This window comes from Lathamus discolor, chromosome 20 (genome assembly GCF_037157495.1).
Source record: "Lathamus discolor isolate bLatDis1 chromosome 20, bLatDis1.hap1, whole genome shotgun sequence".
Classification (NCBI taxonomy): Eukaryota; Metazoa; Chordata; class Aves; order Psittaciformes; family Psittacidae; genus Lathamus; species Lathamus discolor.
Genome location: NC_088903.1, coordinates 3,528,969 through 3,532,788, shown reverse-complemented (window position 1 = coordinate 3,532,788; position 3,820 = coordinate 3,528,969). Strand labels below are relative to the sequence as shown.

General features: G+C 67.4%; 1 protein-coding gene across 1 annotated transcript; it reads left to right on the top strand.

Annotated features, from left to right (window-relative positions):
- Positions 1–730: 730 nt before the first annotated feature.
- LOC136024133 (homeobox protein box-5-like) lies at positions 731–3,246 on the top strand. Its single transcript, XM_065699245.1, has 3 exons — positions 731–1,074; positions 1,948–2,141; positions 2,995–3,246. Exons 1-3 carry the CDS (start codon positions 783–785, stop codon positions 3,244–3,246), a joined length of 738 nt encoding a protein of 245 aa, XP_065555317.1. The 5' UTR covers positions 731–782.
- The last annotated feature ends 574 nt before the right edge of the window (positions 3,247–3,820 follow it).

The following is a 3,820-nucleotide window of genomic DNA, read 5'->3' as shown; positions in this document are numbered from 1 at the left end:
CTGCCGCCGGGAGCGGGGCCCCGCGGGGACCGGGCGCTGCCGACGCCGGGGAAGGGGCCTCCCGTCTGCCGGGGCAGGCGCCGACGGGGTGGCTCTGGGTTTCCCACCCCCGCGGGTGTCCTCCCCCAGCACCCACGAGCACTGCGGATGCACAGGGCCTCCCCAAGCCTCCGTCCCTCCATGCGGGGTCCGTCCCTCCCGTCTCCATCCCTGGCGTGTCCCTTGTGACACAGGTGAGCTGAGTGCGAGCGGCCTCAGCTCCACCGTGTCTGTCCCCCGGGCTCCGGGGCTGCCCCGTGTGCCCCTTCGACGGGATCCATTTCCCCAAGGGCCATGTGCGTGGACGTCGCCGTCCATCCCGGAAGGTCCCTGGGAACGGGGTGACCCCCCCAACACAGAGCACCCCAATATGGGGAGCAACAAGGGGCAGCCCCCCTGGGGAGACCCAGCCAGGACATGGGGGTCGGGCTGCGTCCCCCCGGGTGTCCCCTCGGGGCGGGTGCATTGCTCCCGGCCAGGGGAACCGACGGGGGGGATGCGAGCAGGATGGGGACACAGAGGGGGGCTGCCCCCGAGGTGGGGGGCAACCAGAGGGGTGCCCTGTGGGTGACGTCACAAGGGGCGTGGCCTTCCGCCGGGGGGGCGGGGCGGGGCGGGCGGGGGATCCCCCGGGCGCGGGGCCGCGCTCGGCAGCGTGGAGCCCGTCGGGGGGCGGCGGGGCTCGGTGCGGCTCCGCGGGCTCCGGGGGCTGCGAGCCCCGGCCCGGCCCGGCCCTGCCCACCATGACCATGAGCTCCGTAGCCGAGAGCTTGCTGGGGTCCGACCCGTCCAAAGCCGCTTTCCTGGAGCTCGGCCACCCATCGCCGCCGCACTACCCGCTGCACGGCCTCCACCCCGCCAGCCACCCCCAGCACGACCCAGCGCCCTTCGCCTCCTACGGCCGGCCCGGGCCTTACCCCTACCCCGGCGGTGCCCCCCCGCTCCCTCACGGCGGGCCCTACCTGCCCTATCCGCCCCCCGGCGCCCAGCACCCCCCGGCCCAGCTGGCCCACGGCGCCAGGCTGCAGGATGCAGGTAAGGAGGGCGCGGGGTGCTCGGCGCTGCGCACCCGCTCCTGGGCACCCACTCGGCTTTGGGCCACGGGCGTTTATTAGGAAGCACAGGGACGGAGCTGTCGGAAGCGCCGTCGGGGCAGCGGCGATGCGGGCTCGGCCTGACGGGGCGGGGGCTGCGCCCATCCCTCCCTGAGCTGGAGCCGCATGGGGAAGGGCGGCTGCGAGGTGGCAAGAAACAACTGGGGATGGGGAGCATCAGACCCGCGGCTGCCCGCATCCTGCCTCAGAGCCCGCTGAAGCCCGCGGCTGCTCTTGTCCTCCCTCTGAGACCTCCCGGTCCAGGGAGACTCTCCCGTTCTGCCCCACCACCAACATGCTCCAATCTCAGCTCCCTGTCCCATTGCATTCCCATTCCCCACTGTTTTCCCCCCAGAGTAATGCAAAATGCTTCCGTGCCCTGTGCTCACCCACCTCAGCCATGTAACTGCTGATCTAGGGACCACCAGCATCCCCATAGAAGGGACCCACAGGGTAGGAGACTCCCCTGTTGCACCCTTTGTTGCCCCATGGGGCCCTGCCTGTCCCCCCAAATTGGGTGCACAGCAGAGGGGCCTGTGGCCTGCCCGCTTTTGGACTTACGTAGTTATACTGGATGGATAATCCCATCCCTCCCTTTCTCCTCCTCTTCCCCCTTTGCTTTACCTGTGTCTTAAAACGCACCAGCAAAGCAAAAGCAGGTCCCACTTTTTTATTCCCCTTCCAAACCTAACCTCCAAAAAGCAAACCCCACAGCAGCCCAGGGCCTGGGTGGGATGGTTTGGGGTTGGTTGTTGGGTTATTTTCTTTAACCTCCCAGCGCGTTGGTTTAACTCTGCTCCTCTCCCCCCCCAAGAGCACGAGAAGCCCCTGGCCATGGCCAACGGGGAGCTGCACATCAGCAGCAAGGGCAAGAAGCTGCGTAAGCCACGCACCATCTACTCCAGCCTGCAGCTCCAAGCCCTCAACCAGCGCTTCCAGCAGACCCAGTACCTGGCGCTGCCGGAGCGCGCCGAGCTGGCGGCTCAGCTGGGGCTCACCCAGACCCAGGTACGGCCCCAATGAGGGGTGAGGGGATGCTCGCAGCCCCATGGCGATGAACCCCACGGGAGCCCCGTGCCCATCGCTGCTCCGGGAGTGACTCTGCACCGAGGCTGCGTCACGGTGCCGGGGTGCAGCTGGAAGGCTGCCGAGCCGGGCCGTGCTGCGGCGGGGGAGCTGGCGCCGGTGGGCCCCCGGGGCTCGGGTTCGGGGTGCTCCTGCTCGCACCTCCCAGCGGCACCGGGACTTTCCCAGCCCCGCAGCCTGGCTGCCGGCCCGGCCGTGCCCGGCGCTGGGCGGCCCTGGGCCGTGGGATGGGGCGAGTGGGTTTTTGAAGGCGATGGGGAGAGACAGGCAGGCGGCAGCGGTGCAGCCCGGAGCCAGGGGCGAAGCGAGCTAATAAAGCTGGGGAAGGAGGAGACAAGTGGGAACCTGCCGGCAGCGCGGGGGGGACTGCGGGGAGGAATGAGCGGGGGCCACCACCCCACCGTGCCGCACCCCAGCACCGGCACCCGGCTGGGCTTGGGTGGCCACAGCCCGACCCGGAGCGGGGGCCGTGGGGATGTGCATGGCTGGGGACTCCTGGCTGGCTCTCCGTGTATCACATGTTTGTGTGGGCTCCTTGTGCCTCTTCCCAAATCCTTCTCTTAGTGGAGTCTCTGGTGGCTTGTGAGGGATTGGGCTCAGAGCCCGGGTTATCTCATAGACCCCCGTGCCCAATTGGCTGTGCTCCCTGGAAAGGGCTGGTGCAGATGGAGATGGGGACCACAGGTCACCATAATTATTGATGCTGGGGGTTTATGGGGGGGCACTGGCCACAGACCCCATCCTCCCCACTGACAGCTCTCTCCCCCACACACAGGTCAAGATCTGGTTCCAGAACAAGCGCTCCAAGTACAAGAAGATCATGAAGCAGGGCTCCAGTGCGCCTGACGGAGAGCACCTCCATAACGCCGCCTCCCTCTCCCCCTGCTCCCCCAACATCCCCCCGCTCTGGGACATCCCCATGCCGGGAAAAGGACCCCCCCTGTCCTCCAGCAGCTACATCAACAGCTTTGGAGCCTGGTACCCGCCTCACCCACAGGACACCATCCCCCGGGCCCCCATGATGTAACGCTGCCATGGCTCCAGCACTTGCCAGCACTGGGAGGACCAGTGAGGGGGATGCTCTGCGGCCACCCCCAAGGGACTGGGGAGCCCAGTGAAGCCTTGGGGACCTCAGCAAATGGAAAAGGAGGAAGAGGAGGAGGAAGGCGACTGCAGCCTGCAGGAACCTGTGAATGACTTGCTCCATCGTGGTCCGAAGTGAGGCAGCTCCGGCACAACACCTTGGTGCGACCATCCCGGTGGGACAGGACTTGGCCTCCAGTCGCAGCCCTGGGTCCCTCCATTCAAGGATAGGGGGCAAGGGGGGCCTGGAGGGAGGCTGGGGGGTGCCCAGACCCCCCCTGGCCTGGCTTTATTTATAAATACCGTCCATTATTGTATGCCCCCCCTATAAATATCTGTACACTTGTAACGACTGCTCCTCTGTGCCTGCCGCTGCCTCCTGGGGCTCTGGCCCTGCTATGGGAGCAGACACTTCAGTCCCTGTCCTTGGAGGCACCCATCCCTTGCGAAAAGAGCCCTGTGGGGATGGGGGCACTGAAGCAGGGGGCTGGGGCTGCGTCCCCCCTCCCCAAACACCC

Excerpts from the sequence above, each read along its gene's own strand:
- LOC136024133 (XM_065699245.1), top strand. The coding sequence starts at position 783 with ATGACCATGAGCTCCGTAGCCGAGAGCTTGCTGGGGTCCGACCCGTCC. Across the intron at positions 1,075-1,947 it reads CGCCAGGCTGCAGGATGCAG|AGCACGAGAAGCCCCTGGCC; the intron begins GTAAGGAGGGCG and ends TCCCCCCCCAAG. Across the intron at positions 2,142-2,994 it reads TGGGGCTCACCCAGACCCAG|GTCAAGATCTGGTTCCAGAA; the intron begins GTACGGCCCCAA and ends CCCCACACACAG.